Genomic DNA, 27,821 nt, shown 5'->3' with positions numbered 1-27,821 from the left:
GTGTTTGATGCATCCATTAAAACATCCCGGTGCTAGGCAAATCAAGTGTTTAGCTATCAAAACTTAAAAGAGTTTGAAGTAATGCAATCTATACTGAATCCGGTATGCCACAAGTATTTTAAAAAAATCTAAAACCAAATGCTGTTTATATAATAAAAGTTATGAAAAAGCTTGACTCAAATATTCAAAAACAGATTTTAAAATATGCACTTTGACGTCAAAGGAAAGATATAGCTTTTAGACACAGCGTAGACTTCGACCTTAATAATACAGCCCATACCAATACTCTTGAAAGGAGGTGTTGGTGCATATTGGTTTTGAAGTTCTGAATATTGCAATAGCTGGAAAAGACAGAGTGTGGCAAGCCATTCTACATTCGCATAGTACGGCTAAACAACGAATCTCTGTACTTGAAAGTACGACCGAAGTTGGGCTCGAGGTAATATTGATGAGCATTCCTGGAAGCGTGAGTATTATGGTTGAACTGTTTAAGGGGAAGAATGCAACTGGCTATTTCTTAAGAGCATGAACCGTTAAAATAAGGGTAAAAGAGGGTGATACAAGAAGCATTTCGACGATGTTCAAGCGACGTAAATAATCTTATGATGGTAATATCACCAATCAATCTGAATGCTCTGCGTTCGATACTGTCCAAGAGGCTTAAGTAAGTTGCAGGAGCACCAGTCCAGATATGGGAGTTATACTCAAGATTTGGACGTATATAAGTCTTGTAGATAACAGCCAAATCAGAGGGTGAGAAAAACTTCTTGCATCGCCTTAGAAAACCCAAACACCTTGCAGAATTTTTGGCCCCATTGCGTATGTGACCGTTCTACAAAAGGTGGTTGGTGATGCACATACCGAGAATATCGAGATGTTCAGTCTCCTCGATGCAAGTGCCATCTATGGATAATGGCAAGGGGAGTATATCTCGCTTTAACGATACAATACAGCATTGGGTTTTCGAAGCATTAAATTCCACACGGTTTTTTACTCGCCATTGTACAAACCTGCTCAAGTCGGAATTTAATGAGCTTATCATATTTTGTAGTTGCAGTTCCACATCCGAAAAAGAGGGCTGTGAACCTGAAAAAGAATATGAAAAGCTCATATTACTATCTTCAGCGAAACAATGTATTTGATTAGAAGTTGCAGACAAGAGATCATTAATTAAAATGAGGAAGAGTGTTGGAAATAAAACAGAGCCCTGGGGCACACCAGCATTTGTTTTGTGGTTTTCAGAATTGAACCCATCCAATACTACTTGTTTTCAACTATCTGAAAGGTAATTACTAATCCAATGAAGGGGGGATTCATGAAAACCGAAAGCACGCATTTTGATAAGAGAGTCTCATGCCAAACCCTATCAAATGTTTGCGAAATATCTGGTGCAATAATCGTACTTTCTCCAAAACGATGTAAAGATTTGTTCCACTGTTCGGTGAGATGAATCATGAGATCACCAGTGGACCTATTGCTACCAAAGCCGTATTGCCGGTCATTAAGAAGCTTTCTATCTTCGAGATATTTCTTGAGCTGATAATTAGTCAGCGTTTCCATGACCTTGGAAAGAATTAACGTAAGCTTAGAGGGTAAGGAAGATCCGCCTTTTTGGGCATGGGCTTGGCAAATGCTGTTTTCCACATCCTTAGAACGATAGCTGAAAAGTAAGACAGATAAGAAATCTTACGTAGTGGTTTAACTAGCGTCGAAGAACACCTCTTCAGAACAATAGCGGGGAGACCATCCGGACCAGCGGATTTATTAATGTTGAGATCTTTAAGAACTCTTGCCACAATACGAGTGCGAAAAAAGATTGGACCCATAGAATCATTAACTAGCTAAAGTACAGGCGGAGTCATAACACTCACCGGCAGCGTTGATTTGGCGGCTAACTGCCTACCAAGCTCAAGAGCTAACAAATGGAGTGTCATTGACAACGAGCGTAGGAATCCAGGAAGAGGAAGAATAAATAAATATAAATTGGGTGGCGCAACAGTCCGTTGAGAACAAGGGCCTAGTGACTTACAACTCTTAACCATTCCTGTGTGCCATGTTGTCAGGAATGGAGAGAACGTACAGTTTATATGCCGAATCCGAACGGCTAATTTGAGAAAGCACTTTTTCATGACAAGAGTTACTCTTTTAGAATTTGTCAATTCCTAGCAAGAGGCAGTACCCGTGAAAAGACTTCAGATGGCATAGGCAGTGATCGAACCCAAGACCTCTGGCATGACAGTCGCACGCACTAAACATCATGCCACGGGTACTACTAAGGGGAAGAATTCCTCATATTTTTTACAAGTGACCAAATATTTTTACTGCCTCTGGAACATTGCAATATTTGTTGCTGTAATTTTTGGTCTTTCTTCCTGGCTTGCTTGAACTTATTCCGGTTTGACAATTTTTTTTCAGTTTTTTTTATTTATAAAAAAACTGTTTATTAGATTTTTTCCAAAAATATATTTGTTTGGTATCACGTTACAATATATAATATAAAATTGAATTCGAGTCTGTAGTGTTATTGGTTCTTAAGATATTTAGTGTTGTCCAAAATTTGTACCAAAAAAATATATTTGAAATTGATGTCTCTACTGGTTCTTGAGCTATGGACGATGAAAAAAACTTCGCGAACGTACGGGCACGCATAAACATCTCTTAAAATCTTTTATTACAAGAACTTCCTATGGGAAGTTAATAAAATTGTTTAAATTTTAGACATCAATCTTGGGGTTGCCTGAGAGCAAATTGTTAGGGAAATATTCTCCACAATACTATTACCTCAAATCGGTATTTCTCTATTTTGCACACACCTGATTCCACTTACATTCCTAAGTCCCTTTCAAAATCTCCCTCCACAATTGATTTGTTTCTAACAAACAGTGATCCAAATCTGTCTAACCCAACAACATTAAACAAATTGGGTTCCGACCATCTCGTTGTTTGTCTAGAACTTAATTGTAATGTCTCAAAAGTTTCAGAAAGAACCTGTTACAACTACAAAGCAGCAAATAGGACTAGGTACAAGTCTTTTGTAAGAGAAAACTTAAATCCTAATGTTGTATCCATCGAAGACATTCATTCATCCCACGAAATCGACAGGTACGTTGAACATTTTTCTGAAATAATCAAAAGGGCTACTGATTTCTTCATACCCAAAAAACCTTCTACCAATATCCACAAACTTACTCTACCAAACTATATTCTTTCTCTTATCCGTTTACGAAACTCTGAAAGAAGAAAATGGATACGATATAGACAGGAAACTTTTCTCTCTAACTTAAAATTCCTAAACAACAAAATTAAGAATGAGATATTTTCCTTTAAAAATAGAAAGCGGGATTCACTTTTTATCAAGTTTTGATAAAGCCAATAAGCCTTTCTGGAAAATAACTAGGGTAATTAAGGAAAAAGGCTCATCTTAGCCTTAGGGTTGGTGGAGGTGTGTACTCTGAACGACTGAAATTAAGTCTCTCATTCCGCCTTCCAAATCATTGTAGCGTGTTCCAGGCGGAACTGATGGATGGAAGTCTTGTCTTGGCTCAAAGAAAACGTGATATCAACATCTGACATCCGTATTTTCTCTGACAGCCAGGCCGCTATCAAATCTCTGGACTCTGTCTCTACAAACTCTATAACAGTCCATAACTGTCGATCATCTCTAATGGAGATGGCGCAACAGTTTAATATTCACCTTTGCTGGGTGCCGGGCCATAGAGACATTCCAGGTAACTGTAAGGCAGATGAACTCTCCAGGAACGGTACAGTTCACCCCATGCTACCACGTTTGGCAAGTACTGGCATACCAATCGCTACTTCTAAACTGTTGCTAATGGAAGACGCTGTGAGGAGGGCAGGCACCAGGTGGAACAACATCATCACGTGTCAAGCCACAAAAAACATCTGGCCAACACTTTACTTAAAACGTTCAAGGTGCTTGCTCTCTCTAAGCCGATCGCATATAATCTCGATAATAGGTGTCATAACCGGACACTGTCTAATAGGAAAGCACGCCACGAGACTAGGCGTATTCTCAAATGACTTTTGCAGAAGCTGTATGGACGAGGAAGAAACGGTTCTTCATCTTCTCTGCACATGCCCTGCTCTAGCTCGAAAATGCAAGAATTACCTAGGAGAATTCTTCTTTAACGAACTAAATCATATCGGTATAATCAGCCTCTCACGTTTCGTAAGGGACTCAAGCTGGTTCCATTGAGCTTAGGAGAAAGATTCATGTGGTATCACAATGGGCCATTAAACTGGCCTAAGTGTGTCCGTTTCCATCTTGGACAGCCACTATAACCTAACCTAACCTATCCTTAGAGATAATATTACTGAAAGTGAGATCCATGATCTTCTTTTAGAAATTCCAAATAGAGAAACAACAACGAATGCAGATTGTTTTACGGACCATAAAACAGTGAAGCAACTCATAAAAGCAACTATCACCAAAAAATCCCCAGGTGTAGACAACATCAACAACACTCTACTGAAAAAACTTCCAGTTAAGGGCACAAGATTCCTTACCGTCCTTCTAAACTCTTGCATCAAACTTAGTTATTTTCCTACCAGTTGGAAAGTTGCAAAAGTTATACCCATTGCGAAACCAGGAAAACCACGTGAAAACCCACTAAGCTACAGACCCATAAGCCTACTTAACTGTTTGAGTAAAATCTTAGAAAAAATTATTAAAGACAAGATACAGTGCCTTATCGATGACTTAAATCTTTACCCAGATTATCAGTTTGGTTTTTGACCTAGTCATTGAACTATACACCAAATTGTTAGAATTAAAAATTCAATAAAACAAAACCTTGGTATAAAGAAATCTACAGGTATGGTCCTTTTGGACATCGAAAAAGCCTTTGACACAGTCTGGCACAATGCCCTTATTTTCAAACTTGCCAAATTTAACTTTCCTATCCTAATGGAAGACAGAAAATTCGCAGTCCATTTCGGAAACGTAAGATCCTCAAAATATGAAGTTCCCGCACGCGTCCCGCAAGGATCTGTTATGGGCCCAATTTTATTCAATATTTTTTTGTCCCAACCCAAATATAAGCTTAGCAATGTTTGCTGACGATACCGTTTTATTTGCCTCCGGTGTTTTATTTCAAAATGTCTTTACCGAATTGTAAGACGCCATAGTTCTTATTGAGAAATATTTTCACAAATGGAAAATTAAAGTCAACGGTACGAAGACAATAGCAACATGGTTTACACGTCGAAGAAATTCTTGTTACTTACCGGACAAAAAACTGAAAATCTGTGCCAATGAAATCGAATGGTCGGATAACTGCAAATACCTCGGCATATTTTTAGATAAAAAGCTTACTTTCAAATTACTCAACTTAAAGACTCCATGATAAGGCTAATGCTTACACCGTTAAGATCCTTGTTAACAAACAACAAGAGAAATTTTTCTTAAACTGCTCCTTCTCACAATAACAATCAACAACAATCTTATCAGAAACGTATCTAACCACAATAACAACTAAAATTACTGTTAACTTCTGCATTTTGTTGATAATAGGGCCTAAGCAATACTAGTTTTTAAGATTCTAATAAGGGTTTTTCAAATGGTAGACATGTGCATTCAAGAGGACACAAGCGTCCACAGGTTTTTCTCAAAACAAACCTCTGTCTATCAACTCCTACTCTCACCTCCCCGTGGTGAACATCGGGTGCCTAGTACCTCAACTGGAGATTGGGTTCCAACCCCAGTGGAAAGTTGTTGGGGGCAGCAAACGAGAGAGGTGGGGAGAGATGTTTCCACTAAGGCACCTCTCCTTATCCAGACGGCAGCGGAGGAATTCCCGAGATGGAATCAACGTTGGAGTCTACAGTTCCAGTAAGGTTGAATTACTTAGTGAACACCTTATAGGGCTTCTTCGACTTATTCGGAGCCCAGGCCTGTAAGGAGCGGTTTTATCCGGCTCCCCATCCTTGGAGTTATACTTAGGATCTGGCTCCCCAGGTTGGGGGTTGTGCGTCGGGGTGACTTCCTGGCCACGTAAAAGCTTTCATAGTTGCGAAGCACCAACAAGCCTCGGATACGGACGGATTTACTGTTGACAACCAACGCAAACGAATAAAGGACAACGAACGTCGGATATGCACGTGGAATGTTAGGTCCCTTAACAGACTACGTGCGCCCGAATAATTAGCGGAGGCCCTAGACTGCTATAAAGCAGATATCACCGCCATCCAGGAAATACGATGGGATGGGCCGGGCAAAATGAGGATGAAAAACTGCGATATTTACTATGGTGACTGCTACCGAGAAAACCAACAGCGCTTTTTTGGATGCGGCTTCGTCATTGGAGCTACACTTAGGCAAGAAGTCTTGAGCTATAGGTGCATCAATGAGCGCCTCATGACCATACGCATCAAGGCTAAATTCTGCAACATTAGCCTGATATGCGTGCACGCCCCCACAGAAGAGAAAGACGACAACACCAAAGATGTTCTTCGAGCTCCTAGACAAAAAATATGAGCAGTGCCCTAGCTACGATATTAAAATAGTCCTGGGCGATTTTAATGCCAAGCTAGGAAGGGAAGACATCTTTGGTGGAATAATCGGGCAAAACTGCCTGCACGACAACACTTCCGACAATGGATTCAGGCTCATAGATTTCGCTGCGGGGCGAAACGTCATGGTACCAAGTAAGCGTTTTCCACACCTCAACATCTACAAAGGAACTTGGACTTCTCCAGATCAATCTACCGTCAACCAGATTGACCATATTGCGATCGACGCCAGACACGCTTCCAGCATTATGGGTGTACGAACTTTCCGAGGACCTAACATCGACTCGTTGTAGCCAGGGTAGCACTTCGGATTTCCAGACCCAAGGCAAAACATGGAGGTGCTGGGAGAAGGTACAACGTCGAACGGCTACAATCGCCAAATACTTTTCCGACCGAGTTACAAGTAACCTCTCTCGAAGTTCTCTGCCGCCAACACAATGTATCGAAAACCAGTGGCAACATTGCCAAGATGCAATCAGAGAAGCCGCCTCTGATGTGCTGGGTTTCAAGCAGCCACCAACAAAGAACCCCTGGTTTGATAAGGAATGTCGGCAGACAAATGCAGCCAAACAACAGGCACGTAAAGCGGCGCTGCATAAAACGACGAGAGCTGCTAATGAGCTCTATGAGAAGAAGAAGCGAGAGGAACTCCGACTTCTTAGAAGGAAAAAGAGAGGGCATGAGAAGCGTGCGGTACAAGCAGGTACAGGTGAAACAAAATTGACAAGTACATAAACCTAGAACCGAAGGCTGCAAAAGACAAAAGTGGAAAAATCATAGTGGAACCGTAGTCAATGCTGAGGATATGGAAAGACCACTTCTGCAGACTGTATAACGGCGACGAAGAACTGAATTCCGCTGTCAGGCAGAATGATCCATTCAATATAGACGTAGAATGCCAACAATCCCGTCCTCCCGACTTAGACGAAGTAAAGATTGCCATATCTAAGTTGAAGTCTAATAAAGCCGCTTGAGCGGATGGCTTGAATGCCGAGCTCTTTAAAGCAGCTGGAGATAAGTTGGTTAGGTGCATGCACCAACTTACCCTCTAAACTGCACCAACTATAGAGGAATCAGTCTACTTAACATCGCCTATAAAATCTTCTCTGCCGTTATATGTAAACGTCTAAAGCCCATCGTCAACAACCTGATAGGTCCTTATCAGTGTGGTTTTAGACCAGGAGAGTCCACAGTTGATCAAATATTCACATTATGGCAGATCCTGGAAAAAAACCCAAGAACACCAAATCGACACCCACCATCTTTTCATCGATTTCAAGGCCGCATATGACAGCATCTACAGGAACGAGCTGTACAAAGCCATGTCTAGTTTTGGCATCCCTGCCAAACTTGTCCGTTTGTGCAGGATGACCATGGAGAATTCACGCTGCTCCATAAAGGTTGGAAACAACTTAACAGAACCTTTCGATGTGAAAAAAGATTTTAGACAAGGTGATGCGCTGTCATGCGATTTTTTTAACATCGTGCTTGAAAGAATAGTGCAGAGCTCACACGTCAACACTAGAGGCACTATCTTTCAAAAGTCTGTCCAATTACTGGCATATGCTGATGACATTGACATAATCGGAAGAACTCAGCGTGATGTCAATGGGGCTTTTGTGAGTATTGAGGCAGAGGCGGCAAAAATGGGTTTAACGGTTAATGAAGGAAAAACAAAGTACATGCTGTTGTCTAGAAAGGATACCGACGTCTTGGTCAAAACTTCACCATCGACAAACGTAACTTTTAGGTAGTCAAGTACTTCGTCTACCTAGGCTCCGCTGCAAACGCAGAAAACAACATCAGCTCTGAGATCAAACGCAGAATAACTCTTGCTAACCGCTGTTTCTTTGGACTAAGAAAGTAATTGAGTGGTAAAGTCCTCTCTCGAGGAACAAAAGTGTTTCTATATAAGACCCTTATCATCGCCGTCCTGCTATACGGTTCAGAAGCATTGACTATGACAAAAGCGGATGAAAGCAGCTTGGGACGGTTCGGCCGAAAAGTTCTTTGTGTGATTTACGGTCCCGTGTGCATAGAAGAGAGTGGAGGAGAAGATGGAACGACGAGCTGTACAGCGACGTAGACTTAGCCAGAAGGGTAAAAGTCCAACAACTAAGATGGCTGGGTCACGTAGAGCGCATGGAAACCAATGCTGCGGCCCGGAAAGTTTGCGAATCCACACCCACAGGACAGCGCAGTAGAGGAAGACCGCGGATCAGGTGGCGCGCACAAGTGGAAGGTGACCTCACCCAACTTGGAGCGCGAAACTGGAGATATCTTGCTAGGGGGACCGATCTAGATGGAGAAGGTTGTTGGGTGAAGCCCTAGTTCACACAGGACAGCAGCGCCACCTTAAGTAAGTAAGTAATAAGGGTTTTTCTTAGTAGCGTTTTCCCTTGAACCATAAATTAATTTTAAATAACACTTCTCTTTATTATACAGTGGACGTCCAATATTACGAATGCCCGATATAGCGAATTCGCGATATAACGAACGCTTTTGAAATTTACATTAACATCTCTAAATAACGAACGATGATAAAAATTTGCTATCCGATATAACGAACGCGTATATATATTGCCTTAAAATGATTTTTTTTCTTGCCATTGTGATCTGTGCATATATTTTTATGTCAACACATAAGTTTATTCTCGTACATATGTATGTGTGTGCGCCAAAGGTTCAAAACTGTAACAAGCTTTCTGTTTTTCGTTTAGTCTTCGCATAGCCTACTAAAAAATTTTTGTTAGAATTCTTATTTTTTGGTTTGTCTATCGCTATGCAGTTTTGAATTTTATGTAAGGTCTTACACACACATATTCAATGACACGACGGCAAGATAATGTTGCAGTTAAATAGTGTTTTTGTTGTTTAAAGTCTCGTCTGGTTGAAACGCTCCGTAATAATTTTGTAGATTTAGTTTTGTGTACAAAATATTAAAATGAATACAAAATCTCAACGTACTCGGCTTTCATTAAAGGACAAAGTCAAAATTATTTATGAGTGCAACAAAGGCGTTTCACGTAAGGAAATTTCAATAAAATTCCGTGTGCCAAAATCAACAATATGTGGGATTAAGAAAAGTCGCACAAAAATCTTGAAGAACCTGAACTTGACACACAATGGCTCTCTACAACGTAAATCTATGCGAAAGGGAGGGTTTTCTAATATGGAAAATCGGCTGTACAAATGGTTTCTTAGTAAAGGCTAAGGCTAGTGTTATTCATCAAAATTTTTTTGAATGGAAAAGTCGATCGATATAACGAACGCTCTCGATATAGAGAATGACCTCGAACATTATATCATTCGTTATACTGGACGTCCACTGTATATATTTGAATTAAAGATGTAAAGAATTAAAATGTTAACTTGATAATAAATAAATGTAAAATGTAAAAGATATTGTATATTAAGCTTCAAATAAATAAATAAATAAATAAAAAAATTCACGATGCTTACAGACTTAAATCTCTAACATCCGAGTCGTCTTTGCTTTTTAAACACCAACATACAAAATGCGTCAATTTCTTCGAAAAGCTAAACTTAAAAGGCAAAGTAAAGGTGTCTTTGCATCTTCTCAATTTAAATTGCAATCTTGCTTTATATAGAAAAATATCATGTTACAATACGAATATAATATTTATATAGAACTTTCAAAATTGCCTTCGTGACTGAACTTTATCTGCCATGGAAACGTGAAATATGTGCAGTTGTAAGATGCTAGAAACAGAATGTGGTTAACATCTCCTCGCAAGAAACCTTCCCTAAAGGAACTCTATTTCATGATAATTCATACATATGTTATGATTGCTTCAAGTTTAGATTTGTTCCGTTTCTCTCATTGTTATGTCTGTGTTCAAGTTATTTATAAAATATTTATCACATCTCTTATTCTAGACTTTTCCAAAAGATGTTTTTCTTGTTTTTGGGCACATGCAACTGAAGAAATTGAAGTCATAAAAGACTCTTTTCCAAAAATTACATATAGTTTTTAAATAAAAAGTTTAATTTACTTTTTTCTATATTTTAGCTGCAAAAATACGACCGGGAGTTGGATCCACTTAATGAAATTCTAGTCGAATATCCAATCAAATTCCCCCCAACCTATCCATATGAAGAAGATCCAGACATGCCATCGGATTATATGTCAACCCGTTGTCCATCCTGGTGTGATCGTATATTGATGAGTCCGGCTGCTAAGGATCTAATTGTTGAAAATGAAAACAGTGAAGTGAATCCCTACAACATATTGGGAGAGAATGTTTGTATGGGTGATCACAAGGTAAACGGATTTTACTAAATAAGTTAATAATAATTTATTTAGTAAATTTTGTGTGTACATAGATGTCAAATATATTTTTAGTTTTTGAACTTTCGGATAAATCAGATATAGTTAAAATCTTTAACAGTTTAACCATTATTAAATAGGGCCCTAAATTTAAACAATACTGAGCTAAAGCTATTTAAATTCTATTAAAATGTTTGCAATTATTTTTTTTTTTTCAAATAACTACTTTTGTCTTCAAATTATATCTCTATAAATTATACTAAAGGGTGATTTTTTTGAGGTTAGGATTTTAATGCATTAGTATTTGACAGATCACGCGGGATTTCAGACATGGTGTCAAAAAGAAAGATGCTCAGTATGCTTCGAAATTTCATCATGAATAGACTTACTAACGAGCAACGCTTGCAAATCATTGAATTTTATTACCAAAATCAGTGTTCGGTTCGAAATGTGTTTCGCGCTTTACGTCCGATTTATGGTCTACATAATCGACCAAGTGAGCAAACAATTAATGCGATTGTGACCAAGTTTCGCACTCAGTTTTGGACATTAAACCAACCACACGAATGCGTACAGTGGGTACAGAAGAGAATATTGCGTCTGTTTCTGAGAGTGTTGCTGAAGACCGTGAAATGTCGATTCGTCGCCGTTCGCAGCAATTGGGTTTGTGTTATTCGACCACATGGAAGATTTTACGCAAAGATCTTGGTGTAAAACCGTATAAAATACAGCTCGTGCAAGAACTGAAGCCGAACGATCTGCCACAACGTCGAATTTTCAGTGAATGGGCCCTAGAAAAGTTGGCAGAAAATCCGCTTTTTTATCGACAAATTTTGTTCAGCGATGAGGCTCATTTCTGGTTGAATGGCTACGTAAATAAGCAAAATTGCCGCATTTGGAGTGAAGAGCAACCAGAAGCCGTTCAAGAACTGCCCATGCATCCCGAAAAATGCACTGTTTGGTGTGGTTTGTACGCTGGTGGAATCATTGGACCGTATTTTTTCAAAGATGCTGTTGGACGCAACGTTACGGTGAATGGCGATCGCTATCGTTCAATGCTAACAAACTTTTTGTTGGCAAAAATGGAAGAACTGAACTTGGTTGACATGTGGTTTCAACAAGATGGCGCTACATGCCACACAGCTCGCGATTCTATGGCCATTTTGAGGGAAAACTTCGGAGAACAATTCATCTCAAGGAATGGACCGGTAAGTTGGCCACCAAGATCATGCGATTTGACGCCTTTAAACTATTTTTTGTGGGGCTACTTCAAGTCTAAAGTCTACACAAATAAGCCAGCAACTATTCCAGCTTTGGATGACAACATTTCCGAAGAAATTCGGGCTATTCCGGCCGAAATGCTCGAAAAAGTTACCCAAAATTGGACTTTCCGAATGGACCACCTAAGACGCAGCCGCGGTCAACATTTAAATGAAATTATCTTCAAAAAGTAAATGCAATGGACCAATCTAACGTTTCAAATAAAAAATCGATGAGATTTTGCAAATTTTATGCGTTTTTTTTTTTAAAGTTCTCAAGCTTTTAAAAAATCACCGTTTACATCTTTATTATTCCTTGACAACACTAAGCATTTAGATTTTTTAGGATTAAGCACTAAGCTACTTTGGTGTGACCAACGTTGAATTTCTAACAAATCTTCATTTATACAGGTAGCAAAGTGCTCAAATAATCCCAACGGACAACTAAGATATAACTGAGCATCATCAGCGTATAGCCGAATGGAGCAATGCTTAATAGTTAATGGAAGCTCATTAATGTAGAGGGAGAAGAACAGAGGTCCAAGTATGGACCCTTGGGGGACACCGCTTTTGATTAATAGAAAATTGGACTTCTTCCAGTTAAATAAGAAAAAATCAACTTGATTGCATCAGAAGAGAAGTTAAAAAATAGGGAGAGCTTTTGGCAAAGTGTTGAGTCTAAAAGTATGAAAAAAGTAACATAATCCTTATCGATAGATTTTCTTATGTCCTCTGAAACACTTATTAAGAAAGTAATGCAGGTATTTTTATTACGGAATCCGGATTGTTTTGATGTTAATATATTTTCGTGATCAAGAAACGTACCAATTTGCTTTTGAATAATTTTTTCGAACACCTTCGAAAGAAAAGGTAGTATTGAGATTGGTCTAAACTCGTCTTCTCTTGAGGTTTTTGGAAAAGGTATTATTTTCGCCTTTTTTCATTGCGTAGGAAATTCATTTGTTGTTGATGATTGAATTGATTAAGTGGGTAATATACGGCAATAGAACTGGCAAAAGAAGCTTCAAGAATAGCATTTGATTTAAAAGACAGGACACCTTCAACCACATCCTCAGGAGATATAATAGAAAAGGAAAATGAATTATAAGTTGGGGAAATACTATTGAAAACATTGGATACAACGGGACATGGAGTTATATTATTGGTAACAAAATTAGTCGAAGATACGAAATTTTGATTCAGATCATTGACGTTAATATCTACGGTAGAGATGTTCAAATGGTAGACATGTGCATTCAAGAGGACACAAGCGTCCACAGGTTTTTCTCAAAACCCACCTCTGTTTATCAACTTCTACTCTCACCTCCCCACGGTGAACATCGGGTGCCTAGTACCTCAACGGGAGATTGGGTTGAAACCCCAGTGGAAAGTTGTTGGGGGCAGCAAACGAGAGAGGGGGGAGAGGTGTTTCCACTAAGGCACCTCTCCTTATCCAGGCGGCAGCGGACGAATTCTCGAGATGGAATTAACGGTGGCGTCTACAGTTCCAGTAAGGCTGAACTACTTAATGAACACATTATAGGGCTTCTTCGACATATTCGGAGCACAGGCCTGTAAGGAGCGGTTTATCCGGCTCCCCTTCCTTGGAGTTATACTAAGGATCTGGCCCTCCAGGTTGGGGGTTGTGCCGGCGGAGTGACTTCCTGGCCACGTAAAAAATACCTTTAGTTGCGAAGTAATGTTGCATTTGAACCAGTGGCAACATTGCCTTGCAGGCATCAGAGATGCCGCCTCTAAAGTGAAGGTTTCACACGGCCACAACAGCGAAACCCCTGGTTTGACGACGAATGCCGGCAAGCGCAAGCAGCGAAACAAGAGGCATACAAAACGGCGCTGCACAAAAGGACCAGAGCTGCTCGCGACCTCTACGAGCAGAAGAGAAGAAAGGAACACCGGCTTCTTAGATGGAAAAAAGGAGAGCATGAGAAGCGCGATCGAGGAGATAGGGGGATGTCACAACAGGAATGAGGGTCGTAAATTTTCCCAGAAGGTAAATAAAAACTCCCAAGGGTACCAGCCACAAACCGAAGCCTGTAAAGACGATCAGGGAAACATCGTAGTGGAATCGCAGTCAATGTTGAGTATATGGAAAGACCACTTCTCCAAATTATATAACGGCGGTGACGAACCGAATTCCGCTGTAAGGGAGATAGAACCACTCAACCTAGGCGACGCAGATCAACAATTCCGCCTACCCGACCTTGACGAAGTAAAGATAGCTATATCTAAACTTAAGTCAAACAAAGCTGCTGGAGCTGACGGCATCACCGGCGAACTATTTAAAGCAGCAGGCGATGACTTGGTACGGAGCTTGCACCAACTCATCTGCAAAATATGGTCGGAAGAAAGCATGCCCGATGAGTGGAATCTCAGCATAGTGTGCCGATACATAAGAAAGGAGACCCTCTAAACTGCGCCAACTACAGAGGCATCAGTCTCCTTAACATTGCGTATAAGATCCTCTCTGCCGTATTATGTGAACGTCTGAAGCCATTCGTCAACAACCTGATTGGTCCTTATCAGTGTGGCTTCAGACCAGGAAAGTCCACTATCGACCAAATGTTCACACTACGGCAGATCTTGGAAAAAACCCAGGAGCTCAAATCGATACCCACCATCTCTTTATCGATTTTAAAGCCGCGTATGACAGCATCTATAGGGAAGAGCTCTACCGAGCAATGTCTAGTTTTGGCATCCCTGTCAAACTTATCCGTTTGTGCACAATGACGACGGAGAATTCACGCTGCTCTATCATGGTCGGAAAAGATCTTACCGATGCATTTGATGTCAAAAAAGGTTTTAGACAAGGCGACGCACTGTCATGCGACTTCTTCAACATCGTTCTTGTAAGAAATGTGCAAAACTCAACCGTCAACACTAGAGGCACAATCTTCCAAAGGTCCATCGGATACGCAGATGATATTGACATAATTGGAAGATCAAAGCGTGATGTCAGTGGAGCGTTTTTGACCATTGCGACGGAAGCGAAGAAGATGGGTTTAGTGGTCAATGAGGGCAAGACCAAGTATATGCTGTCATCAAAAAAGGACACTGAACGACGACGTCTTGGACTAAACGTCACCATGGACAGCTATAACTTTGAGGTAGTTAAGGACTTTGCGCTGAAATCAAACGAAGAATAACTCTTGCAAATCGCTGCTTCTTTGGACTTAGAAGGCAATTGAGAAGTGAAGTCCTCTCTCGAGCATGTAAAATCACCATCTATAAGACACTCATAATCCCGGTTCTCATTTATGGCGCTGAGGCCTGGACAGTGTCAAAGAAAGATGAGAACGTCTTAGGATGCTTCGAGAGAAAAATTCTTCGGGTGATTTTTGGTCCCGTACGCATAGATGGAGAATGGAGGAGAAGATATAACGACGAACTGTACGGGCTGTACAGCAACACTGACCTAGTTAGCAGAATTAAAGTCCAACGGCTTAGATGGCTAGGTCATGTAGAGCGGATGGACATCAACGCTCCAGCCCGGAAAGTCTTCGAATCCAATCCCGAGGGACGGCGCAGTAGAGGAAGACCGCGACTCAGGTGGCGCACCCAGGTGGGAGAGGACCTCAACCAACTTGGCGTGCGAAACTGGAGACAGCTAGCTAGGGACCGAGCTGGCTGGAGACGCTTGTTGGTTGAGGCCCAGGTCCGCCCTGGACTGTAGCGCCACCTTAAGTAAGTAAGTAAGTATTTTCCTACAAGAGGTTACACATAATAAAATGTTTGGATAAGAAGCTGAAATTTTTTCAATCATAGATATAAGTAGAGAAATACAGATAAGTCTGTTTGTGTCTATAATCAAAAGCTTCTCATTTAAATTTGACAACTCAACAGAAAGAAAAAATTCCATTTGGAATTCGTCGGGGGAAGAGTTCAATAACATCAACCTAAGATTCCTCAAATACATAACGAAATTCATCCATCATAGCCTGCAAACTCTGTGCGTTTATGTGACACACCTGTAGGCCAGCTTCTTGACAACCCAACACGTTAACCGTGGTGCGTAAGCTAAAATCACCCATAGTACGAATTGAAAAAAAAAAACAAATTGGAAAAGAAAATAAAGAACGAAAAAAATAAAAAATAACAAATAAAAGCAATAATAATTTAAATTGAATTCGATTCTAAAAATGAAGTTCAATAAAAAATGAGATTAAAAAAAACTATTATTTCTAAACGGTGATTTTTTAAGAGCTTGAGAACTTTAAAAAAAAAATGCATAAAATTTGCAAAATCTCATCGATTCTTTATTTGAAACGTTAGATTGGTCCATGACATTTACTTTTTGAAGATAATTTCATTTAAATGTTGACCGCGGCTGCGTCTTAGGTGGTCCATTCGGAAAGTCCAATTTTGGGTAACTTTTTCGAGCATTTCGGCCGGAATAGCCCGAATTTCTTCGGAAATGTTGTCTTCTAAAGCTGGAATAGTTGCTGGCTTATTTGTGTAGACTTTAGACTTGACGTAGCCCCACAAAAAATAGTCTAAAGGCGTCAAATCGCATGATCTTGGTGGCCAACTTACCGGTCCATTCCTTGAGATGAATTGTTCTCCGAAGTTTTCCCTCAAAATGGCCATAGAATCGCGAGCTGTGTGGCATGTAGCGCCATCTTGTTGAAACCACATGTCAACCAAGTTCAGTTCTTCCATTTTTGGCAACAAAAAGTTTGTTAGCATTGAACGATAGCGATCGCCATTCACCGTAACGTTGCGTCCAACAGCATCTTTGAAAAAATACGGTCCAATGATTCCACCAGCGTACAAACCACACCAAACAGTGCATTTTTCGGGATGCATGGGCAGTTCTTGAACGGCTTCTGGTTGCTCTTCACTCCAAATGCGGCAATTTTGCTTATTTACGTAGCCATTCAACCAGAAATGAGCCTCATCGCTGAACAAAATTTGTCGATAAAAAAGCGGATTTTCTGCCAACTTTTCTAGGGCCCATTCACTGAAAATTCGACGTTGTGGCAGATCGTTCGGCTTCAGTTCTTGCACGAGCTGTATTTTATACGGTTTTACACCAAGATCTTTGCGTAAAATCTACCATGTGGTCGAATAACACAAACCCAATTGCTGCGAACGGCGACGAATCGACATTTCACGGTCTTCAGCAACACTCTCAGAAACAGACGCAATATTCTCTTCTGTACGCACTGTACGCATTCGTGTGGTTGGTTTAATGTCCAATAAAGTAAACTTGGTCACAATCGCATTAATTGTTTGCTCACTTGGTCGATTATGTAGACCATAAATCGGACGTAAAGCGCGAAACACATTTCGAACCGAACACTGATTTTGGTAATAAAATTCAATGATTTGCAAGCGTTGCTCGTTAGTAAGTCTATTCATGATGAAATGTCAAAGCATACTGAGCATCTTTCTCTTTGACACCATGTCTGAAATCCCGCGTGATCTGTCAAATGCTAATGCATGAAAATCCTAACCTCAAAAAAATCACCCTTTATCTTACTTCCCAACAATTATGTGGATTCAGCGAAAAATTTAGGAGTTGTATTCAACCAAACGCTGACTTGGAAAAACCACGTTTCACACACAGTATTACACCCCTTTAAAAATCCGTCCATTACTTGTAAAAACACTTATAATACCCTTGATTACTAACGGTTGTGAAATATTCTCCAAACTTGACTATGAAAGTAAACGGAAGCTCACTGTTGGTTTCAATACTGCAATACCATATGTTCATGGACTACGACGATTTGACAGATTTTCACAACACGCACGCAACTTTTTTGGAATGTCATTTGAAAATCTGCTCAATTTTCGGACCTTAATTTTGCTATCGGATATTTTTCTAACACAACAACCTGCCGATTTCTTCAGAGAAACAACTTTTTCAGTTCAACTAGATCAAGCCTCTTAGTGAACCCTCGTTTGTTGTCTTACTTCTGAACACCAGTTTTTTGTCAACGCAACACGTCTTTGGAATACACTACCACGGGAAATTAGAAGTATTGATAGTACAGTACTATTTAAACAAAAACTTAAACTTCATTTTAAGAATATATAAAAATAGTTAATATTAAATATTTGGTATCTTTCAAAATAATTTGTAAACTTACCATTTTGTAAACATTTACGTAGCTTTGGTATGATTTATAATGCTTCACTAAAAATAAGTGTGTAAGCAACTTTTAAATAAATAAAATAAAAAATAAATACAAAAATTTATCCGAAATCAAAAACAAAAAATAATAAAATAAACAAATGTTTTTGTTAAAATAATATATATTTTCTATATATTCACAGCCAATCATATTGAGCATACAACTTAAAGCCAAACAAGGTACATTTAGATGTTGTAATTGCTTTAAGCATGCTAGTGCGCCAAATAGCATACTAAGTAAAGACGAGCTTGATAAAATTAGTCAATCACTCAATGCCAATGAGGACAATGCAATGCAAAATTATTGTCCCTATAACAGTAATGTATTTAATACCATCCTAATCGAATGTCAAAAATTATGCCCTAAGCCCTCAGTCGTCAGCATTAATAATCGCCATAGTCGCAATGCTAACAATTCTAGTCTAACAGAAACTGCTGCTGCTTCTGGTGTTACTGATAATGCGGCTGATGCTGTTGCTACAGATGCTTTAGATGCAGCTGCAACTGCAAGTATCATTGTTGCTAAACCAGAAGATAACTCAACAACATCGACTTCACCCTTTAAACAGCAACAGCCGCAAATCAGTATAAATCTAATCGATTCGGACAATCTTCCCATATGTCTGTGCTCGCAAATTTCCGAAGAATCTGAAAGACTATCACGACGCCGCCGTACGACTCCATTACAATCCACTGAATCTGATGATTCGAATGACGATAGTAATCACGATGAAGATGACGAGAACGAGCAAAGTGCGTTGAACAATAAAAAGATTTGTCCCGAATGCCAGAATATAATAAGGCGACAGCCAGTCGAACACCGCTGCACACTAATATCAAAACGATTGCTTCTAGCCAATAACATTATTGTTAATCGCATTGATACACATTACCTTAATACATACCTTGATAACCGCCAGGATCCGTACACCCCTGAGAGCGCCGAATCACACTCGCCGTATCCAGAATTCGATACCAGCCATAGTAGCCGCAGCAGTCCCAATGACGAACTCACCGATGAACCATTGCGTTCGAACAACAATACCGAAGCTAAACTTCTATCACCCAAGGCCAAGAAGACTGCCGCTGCGACGACGGCTACAACAGCCAACGTGGCTGCTGCTGCTGCTGGTGGGGTCAATTTGAAACCCGTTGAATTACGTGGAATTGTCTCGCCGGGCCAGTTGAAGTCCCGGCTGGAGCATTTGCAGCGCACCTCGTTGCAAAACGAAGATTCAGATGAGTTAAATGAGGCGGGTATTATTGGCAAACATAAAAATAATAATCGCTGTATTGATGGTTGTTGTACGATTCTCTAAAAAAAAAACAAAAATCCAAAACATTGTTGCATTATTCCAAAACTAAACTTCAAAAAAACAAAATATATCAAAATCCATAAATTAAGTCCCCCCAACACTCGTACACGCACACAAAATTCCTCACTAGATTTTTTGCTATTGTTGCTATTTTTCCTTAATTATTATGTTTTTTTTTTCGTTTTGGATTTTGAATATTATTTAATTTAATTATTTTTGTTTTTGAATTTATGTTTAACTTACAGTTAATATTACAATGTGATATTTATAATGTTATATATTTAAATCAGAGGTGTATTGTATGTCGTTAGTTGATTAAATTTTGTCTGGGGACGTTAAAACTGCCATAAAAACGCTCTTAAATGGAGATAAATGAAATTGAATCTGTATTGTACATATTTTTACTATTGAAACGAGGATGTTTCATTTATCTCAATATACCTATACATACAAACATCTAAACCCTTTGTCTTCCTTCCTTGTAAACCAACCAAAGAAGTTTAAAAAGAAAACAAATGTTAACGCATATTAACTTAAATGTTTAACAATCAAATATATAATTCGTTGAAACATTGGAAGCTTATTAATATTTGCATCCATGTTTCTGCGGAAGTATAAAATCCTTAATACAAAAAGAATCTTTATCCGTTTAATTGTTTCTTGATTTCTCTAAACATACATTTGCTTTTGATGAGTCAATAACTTAAAATATCATTGAAGGGTTATTCATTGTTCACTTACTTTAATTTATTTAATTCTTTTCGAACTAATTACTGAATGATTTTTATATACATAATTATAATTAAAAAATACGTGTTTCAGGAATTTAGATTTTTTTGAAAAAATAGTGTAAAAGTTTGCGATTTCCGGTTTGGATCATTGAGCAGAAAAGTAACGAGCATTTTTTTAATTAATGAAAACTAATAAAAAATTATGTAGTATGGAATGTCGTGAAACAGTTCCTTTTCTCATTCAAGCAAGGATTTACTTTGCATTTTCGACACTTGGCAGTCTGGAACCTTACACCGCTGCCAGCCACGGATCGGAACCATCAAGCGTTCGTCTTTACAATAGCCACGCATTCACGGCTGTCATGTTGATCATGTGGAAGAATATTCTGTGGTAAATTTCCTTGTTTCTAATTTGTATTCTATAGAATCCAAAAAGAGCTTCCGAGCTTATATGCCGTTTTATATGTCATGACTGCCTTTGGACATGGTACAGTTTAGTAGCTCTTTTCTTTTTTGTTGAAGCATTGGACTTAAGAAGAGGTTTGCTGCCAACATATGTCGAAGCAATTCTGTTGTCAAACCATGTTACTACAGAAATATCCAGGTTATCAACTGTCGCTAGTTTTTCCACAGTTGCACCTCCTCCTTTTTTTTCAATTTCTTTTCGGTGGGAAATTTATAACCCGGTAAATCCTAGCGGTAAAATCGCTTTCTTTACCAGATAAGTTAACAGCGGTAAAGACGTGTAATGGATGAAACTTTTTATTTCTTCGAACCGGTTACATGCCATTAAAGAGTTAATTTTGAGGGAACCTAGGCTTTCATTCCAATAAAACCTAGTTGATGGCAACTGTACGATGGGCATGTAAAGGCATATTCCAACAAACTGTTCAAGTTCCATTGCTGTAATATTTTCAATTTTTCGGGATGCTTTTCACAGTAGTATCTGAGTGTTTCTTGTTCTATATATTTGAACATTTCGTCTGTAAAAAATACTTGTAGAATTGTATATCGTATCACCTGTGAATGTGGTTTTGTTATCACCTTTTTTCCAAAAACCCATCCCGCTTTCGGGGTTTTTCAGCTCCCGCACTTCTATTTGAGGGAGGTAGCGTCTGGGATAGAGGAATATGTATTAATGCAGATACAAAAAAATATTTAACGTTTGTGCTGTTATTGCATGTTGGTTCAAATAAACGTATATTTCTGCATGGTGTGCCATATTTCATCCAAACCGTTTTCTCAACTTGTAAGTACTTGTAACTCTGAAACTCGTTCATAGATGGCGTTTATCAATAGAATTTACAGCGTTTATGTTACTTAATTCACACTATAGGCACAAAACAACATAAATTGTTGAAAACTGGAAAATATCGACAAAAATACGGTTTAGCTTTATGAGCCACCATGCAGTTAGAGAGTAATTATATATGATATATTCTGGAATTCAGCTTGACAGCTTAGTGGCGTACGTGACGAAATGCATGTTTTCACATCATACGATTTTATTCGTGCGGCAGAGTTTGATACTAAACACAGGAACCCTGCATATATCGTGTTTTACCGTTCGGTTAAAATCGTATAATATGTACTTAGCCATTTATCCGGTTTATGTCGTTCGGTTTTTTGCCGTAAGAGCCTTATTATTAATAACTGCCCCCACTGTTCGCCCCATCGAATTCACACACGTCTCTACGGGTATGGAGTACCATTCCTTTGACTTTCCGACCGCAACTCGTCTTTCTTTTTGGTTTTACAATCTCCGATCCTTCGCTTTAGGATACCCCATGAGTGTTCAATTAGGTTTAGGCCGGGGTATTGTGATGACCATTCCAGTGCATTGATTTTTTTTTTGTAAGTATTTGTTAGCCAATTTGGAGGTGTGCTTCGGGTCATTATCCTGCATGAACTCTCATTTGATTGGCAACTCCTCTTCAGTTAATATTGAATATGCACCAGGGAATGTAAAATTTCAGTATAAAACCCCAAAGAAAGAAAACTACCTCATGCTTCGATAATTCAATATGATGTCCCTTTTATTACAATGTGTCAATTCAGATGACATTTTATAGAAATTAAAGTACATATTACACTAGAGAAAAATAATTAAAGGTTCGTGTCTAGAATTTCTCACAGCCTTTCCCTCCATTAGGGTTTGTGTTGGTAGGAAACGACTTGACGACGTAATCAGCTAGACCTCCTCAATTTAATTTGGTGCCCTGGCTTTCCAACACCTGATATACTTGGCACGGCAGGTTTGGACGTCAGATCAGTTACTACTGACGGAGAAGCTGGAATGGTGTCCTGTTGTGGTTGGCTGTGACATGGCTAGGGCAGTGGTCGGTTGCTGTATTATTTCTCTATCTATTGTAGTAACTGTGGGATTTTCCATCACCTCCGAATTTGCATCGGATGTTATCGGCTGAGAATCTTGGGTATTACCTTTAACATAAGTAGATCTCATTTGGTCAATATGTCTTCGAAATAGGGTCCCATATAGATCTCCGATGTAATGTAAATGTCCAACCCAATCACTCCCAAACTTCCATTTACACTCCTTGTTCTGATAATAACGAACTTGAACTGGTATTCTCGATTTGTCTTGTTTGGTCTGGGCTGGTGTATCGTAATAAGACGATTCTGGTGCGAAGATTAAATTCTGTCTTATGATATTGCATAAGAAGCCGTTTAATTTTGTGTGAGGACACCTGGATCATTGGTGGTAGATCTTAACAATTTTTAAGAATCTGAACAAATCGCTCTGCTTGTCCGTTCGTTGATGGATGCGCTGGTTAAGTAAGCTTATGGCAAATGTTCTTAGACTTAAGAAATTCTTGGAACTCCCTTGAAGTAAAATTAGTTCCATTATCGGACACAATAGTTTGAGGAATACCAAATCTAGCAAAAAGTTCTCTCATTGCTCGTATTGTTTAAAAAACTGGTGATCCGATTCATCGGGAAAACTTCCTACCACTCCGTCTTTGCATCGAACACAATAAAGTAGTATCGTTCCATGAACGGTCCCGCAGAGTCAATATGTAATGTTTGCCACGGCTGTGCAGGAACTTCCCAGGGTGCGGCAATGCGTTATTCCAATACGAACGGTGTAAGTGTTTGTTTGCGAAGGGAAGTCTTTGTATAATGGTTTTCTTGGTTAAAAAATGATACTTTTCGTGGACTTCTACCAGGAAGACTTGCTTCTATAAGTCGGTTTCTTATTGTTCTAGCTGTCACTGATCCGTTTAATTCATTTTTGAGTTTACTTAAAGAAAAAATTGGTTTCTTCTTACATATTCTTACCAATAGTGTATCAAAACGCGAAGAAGTTTCTTTTTTTCTTCATCTTGTTTCTTCTTCAGGCGTGGATGTAAAATTTCAAACACATTTTTTCGAACAGTTTAAGATTTTTGCAATTTCAACCATCGTCTTTTAAGCTTGTCTTAGTTTTTTCATCACTTAGCGTTCAAAGGGCGTATAATGTAATAATGGTCTCGTTCCACCTACGTTCATGTATCATTTTTGATACATAAACATTTATCATCTTTATATGATCAAAATAGCTTAGAAACCTTATTTTCGAATAAAATCAAACTTAAAATTAAAAATAATAATAATAAATAATTTAACAATATTTATTAAGATGTGTTCATGTGCCCTTAAGATGTAAATTAAAAAATTCCAAGCAGAATGGTTTGCTGCATTGTAGGCACTTCGTTGATGCTTGTTTCGAGTTAAAGGCTGCACGACAGTTTTCTTGAAGTTGCTGTAGCACGAAAATCAATGCTTCCTTATAATTTTACCATGTTGACGTGGTATTTTTGTAAAGAAGTTTGTATATGAGCGTACTAGGATGACAGCTAGAAAAATTCTTAACAAATTTGTAGTTAATGCCCTCCCAATCCCCAGTATCTTCTTCAAGAGCATTTCGTCTACTTTCATCATTGAGAGTAGGGCCTAAGAAATAAGAGGTCAAATGCAATTTGCCTTATCAATTTCTATTGTAGATGCGTAGGCACATGTCAAATGACAATGCAAGAATTTTGTTTACCCTTTTATTGGGCTGGAGCGCCATTAACTTAACAGAGTCTTGTGGATAGAATTGAAAAAAGAGCTCTAAGATCATTCTCTCACCGAGACATTTGCTTCTCTTGAACACCGTCACAAGGTCTCATGCCTGTCATTGTTTTATCGGTATTTTTTATAAACAATGCTATAGCGAAATAGCCAGTTGCAATTCCTCCCCTTAAACAATTCAACCGTAATACCCGTACTGCTAGGAATGCCCATCAGTTTACCCTAATGCCCAATTTCGGACGTACTTTTAAGTACAGAGATTCTTTTTTTAGCCGCACTACACGAATGTGGAATGCTTTACCAGGCTCAATATTTCACACTCATTACGATGTGTAGACATTCAAAACCAATGTACATCGGTTTCTCCTTTCTAATCCTATCCTCCCTTCCTAATTGCTTGCACTGTGTTTAATCATTATAAGGGTATTCATAACCTCTTGGGTGCGCGCAGAACATCATATAAAAAAAATGGGGACAGTCAAGCCGAGTTCGTAGGACGTAGCACTAGAAAAAACAAATCTTGTGTATCAAATGATATTTTTGATGTCTTGAAAAAACAAATGACTTATGGGAGATTATAAGTCATTTTCTAAAAGGACAGTTAAGGTTCAAAATAAAAAAAAACTTTTGGTACCAATTTCTGCGTTGAACCTTGTCTAATTTTCGTGGCAGGCACGTATTTTCAAAATGTATTTATTGTCTTTCTTTCACAGGTGATAGTAGCCCATTTATTGAGGAAGGTTATAGGCTTTATAACATGATTTTAAGACTAATACGAGTAGTTTACCAATAAATAATGTTTCAAAATAGGGGTTTTGATATTCTCCCCAGCAAGCTCTATTTACAGCTATCGCAAATTGGTGTAGGTCGTTTTTCCCTTGTGTGCACCATCAAAGACTCGTGTGGTAGATTTTTCAGTGTTCATAAATTTCATGTGGCCCAACCATCTAAGCCGCTGTATTAACAGCTTTTTGACCAGGTTAAAGTCACTGTAAAGATCGTAGGCTCTTTCTCTCAAAGCATACAAGTAGGGACTTATAAAAGATCTCCTTAGTTCTATGAGGGAGGGCCTTAATACTTAAATGCTTTCTTAGGGGCCAGTTATAGCTATCATTGAAATCGATCCGGGAAAATTTTTTAATCGATATTTGACTATGTTTAATTTTTCCAAACAGCTGATACTTTTGTGTCCAAAAGTGAAAAAAATCGTTCCACTGATTTGTTTTCCAATTTCCCACAATTCTAATGACAGATGTCTGTCAGTAAACATTTTTCGGTGGATTTCAATCAGGAAATTTTTTTGAATGACAGAAACTTTTAATGATAGCTATAAACGACCTGGCAGGAAAATTCCAATGTTTGTTTTCAATGATAAAAACCAATGATAGCTATAACTGTCGCCTTAGCCGAATAAAGAGCGTCAAGAGTAATTCTTCGTTTAATCTTTGCACTCATGTCATTTTGAGTTATTATAGTGGTTCGCTGGTCTTTGACTAAGGGGCCAGTTATAACTATGTATCTGATACTTTTATGTTCTAAAGTGAATCGAATCGTTCCACTGATTTGTGTTCCAATTTCACATCATGAATTGAAACATTTGCCATTTATAAGGCTAGAGACTACATAGTCAAAATTCTACTAGCTTTGTAAATGCAAAATTGCACTACAAAGCTAGTCAATCGGAAACTGCCATATAATTAACAATTGGAATTATATAAAATAAGAAACATTTGTGTTTTCAGAACTTTAAATGGTTTTTTGTTTTGTTTTTAAATTGAATAAAACCAAATGGACTGATTTATATTTGTATTTAAATATTGAAAGATTGGGCAGGTTAAGGCGACATAAGAGACTTGAAAGTAAGGCAAGCTTCTAGCATCTGATTGGCCAGCTGCCAAAAAAATTACTTCCAATAAAATAAAATTTATTGGGAAGTTGTTTCGAAAGTTAGTCAAGAAAAATCTCCCTAACTATCAAGTAAAGTACTCTTACGTCAAAATGACAACTGATCATGTTTTTCATTCAATTGAAAGCTGACCTTTACTGCTCTATAATTTATTTATTTTCTGCACAATTCCATTTAATGTTTTCTGTAAAAGTGCTCTTTGTCAATTTACAAAAGAAATAAGTAATATTTCTCTACAATACAAAAGATGAATCGTAATGGACTTTTAGCTTGTCTGGGGAGTGTTTTGTAGACAATAATGTGTTTGGTAGTTCTTGTACTATGAACTTAATGTAGAGGTTTGTGAAGTTAAGTTCTGAATTTGGAATTCATGACACTTGGAAAACTAACTAGTTGCCTTGGTAAAAATGTACGTTCAAAGAATGAAGTCCCTTATGTTGCCTGAACCTGCCAATTGATTTCATTTTGAATTCTTGGTTCCTTACCAAGCAGAAGATTGTGAAAAGTCAAAATCAGTGTCCATTAACTTTGTAGCTGAAAATTGAACACCACGTCTCAGAGTGCTTTCGTTTATATGGGAGATGAGCGGTCAAAGTTAAATGTTTTATTTTAAAAGACAAATAATACAAACCAAATATAAAATATCCTATTATTTTAATTTTCTAACAGCGTTTCTTTTTTTGAAATATCATCTTTGAAACCGAAAAAAACCCCACTTTCCCACACTCAAACAAAAAAATATTTGCTTTGTCGGCCGAACGCTGAAATATAAATTTTCTTTCTTCAATCCTTCTTTTTACTTGAGATAAAGCGAAAAAATAATTATTTTTATATATTCCGTTCATATAATTCACTCTTATTGTATGAAAACAAGCGATTTTTCATCTGGGCCTGTTCGCCATTTTTTTAATTCAGTTATATACACTAGATGAAAACAAAATTTAAAAAAAAAGTATCCACGCATGTAATGGAGATATGCCGAAGTCCAAGCAGAGAGAGAGATGCAACAAAAGTGAGTGACAATTTGCTGATTTAATCTTGAATGTACAACTGCTCATCTCTGCCCAAATCTTCTGTTTCCTTTTTCAGCTGGAAACGCACTGGTCTCCAATATCTTGTGGATATTGGTCGGGGATTCTGCCATACAATTTTTTTGTCGTCATTATCCTTCTTGAAATTTCCTGCTTGTACTCGGACTGTCCACTACTCCCATCAAAACTCGTCTTTCCAATTAGCGTTAAATAGAACGAGCCTCCTTCAAGATAAATATTGCGCTCTCCAAGCAGGGTGGTCTAAAAGACCTTGAAGAAAAATTTTAGCTGATGAATCGCATATTTTCATTTCCTTCCGAACCGGATAACATTCTTTTTTTTGCCTTAAGCAGCTTTCCATACAATGTAAATACATCCTCATCCGTCCTTTTATTGAGGACACTTGTAATGATTTGGTAATGCTTTTTGGTAAGCTCAGCTTTAACCAGTATTGCCAGAGCATCACTGATTAAGTGCTTTCTTATATGTTGCCCTACAATTTTATAAAGTAAAAGCTATATCCGG

The 27,821-nt window shown here is 38.4% G+C and overlaps 1 protein-coding gene across 3 annotated transcripts in view; it reads left to right on the top strand.

Annotated features, from left to right (window-relative positions):
- Positions 1-27,821, top strand: part of LOC129938347 (inositol polyphosphate-5-phosphatase A) — a 143,982-nt gene that overhangs the window by 106,086 nt on the left and 10,075 nt on the right. The window contains exons 7-8 of one of the 3 annotated variants that reach the window (XM_056045838.1): positions 10,565-10,816; positions 18,382-18,418. In XM_056045838.1, coding sequence (XP_055901813.1) covers positions 10,565-10,816; positions 18,382-18,418 — 289 coding nt within the window. Of the gene's footprint in view, positions 1-10,564; positions 10,817-18,381; positions 20,303-27,821 lie in introns of those variants that run through there. The other 2 variants (XM_056045837.1, XM_056045836.1) reach the window with 2 other exon arrangements.

This window comes from Eupeodes corollae, chromosome 1 (genome assembly GCF_945859685.1).
Source record: "Eupeodes corollae chromosome 1, idEupCoro1.1, whole genome shotgun sequence".
Taxonomy (NCBI): Eukaryota; Metazoa; Arthropoda; class Insecta; order Diptera; family Syrphidae; genus Eupeodes; species Eupeodes corollae.
This window is presented reverse-complemented; position numbering and strand designations above follow the sequence as displayed.